General features: G+C 59.0%; 1 protein-coding gene across 1 annotated transcript in view; it reads left to right on the top strand.

The window, feature by feature from the left end:
• Window positions 1-3: 3 nt before the first annotated feature.
• PCDH7 (protocadherin 7) overlaps window positions 4-378 on the top strand; it is a gene marked incomplete at both ends in the record, with an annotated part of 1,885 nt that continues 1,510 nt past the window's right edge. The window contains 1 exon segment of the mRNA XM_010022345.1: window positions 4-377. Coding sequence (XP_010020647.1) covers window positions 4-377 — 374 coding nt within the window.

Below are 378 nucleotides of genomic sequence, written 5' to 3'. Positions count from 1 at the left end.
CGGGAGGAGGTAAACCAACTTCGCTTCACTGTCATGGCCCGAGACCGGGGCCAGCCCCCCAAAACAGACAAGGCCACGGTTGTGCTGAACATCCGTGATGAGAATGACAATGTGCCCACCATAGACATCCGGAAAATTGGGCGTATCCCGCTCCGGGATGGGGTAGCTAGTGTGGCCGAGGATGTGCTGGTGGATACTCCCATTGCCCTGGTGCAGGTGTCGGACCGGGACCAAGGCGAAAATGGTGTGGTGACCTGCACCGTGGTGGGCGATGTGCCCTTCCAGCTCAAGCCAGCCAGCGAGGGTGAAGGGGAGCCTCAGAACAAGCGCAAGTATTTCCTCCACACCTCAGCCCCTCTGGACTATGAAACTGTCCGT

The sequence above is a fragment of the Nestor notabilis genome, unplaced genomic scaffold, assembly GCF_000696875.1.
Source record: "Nestor notabilis isolate BGI_N333 unplaced genomic scaffold, ASM69687v1 scaffold16609, whole genome shotgun sequence".
Classification (NCBI taxonomy): Eukaryota; Metazoa; Chordata; class Aves; order Psittaciformes; family Psittacidae; genus Nestor; species Nestor notabilis.
This window is presented reverse-complemented; position numbering and strand designations above follow the sequence as displayed.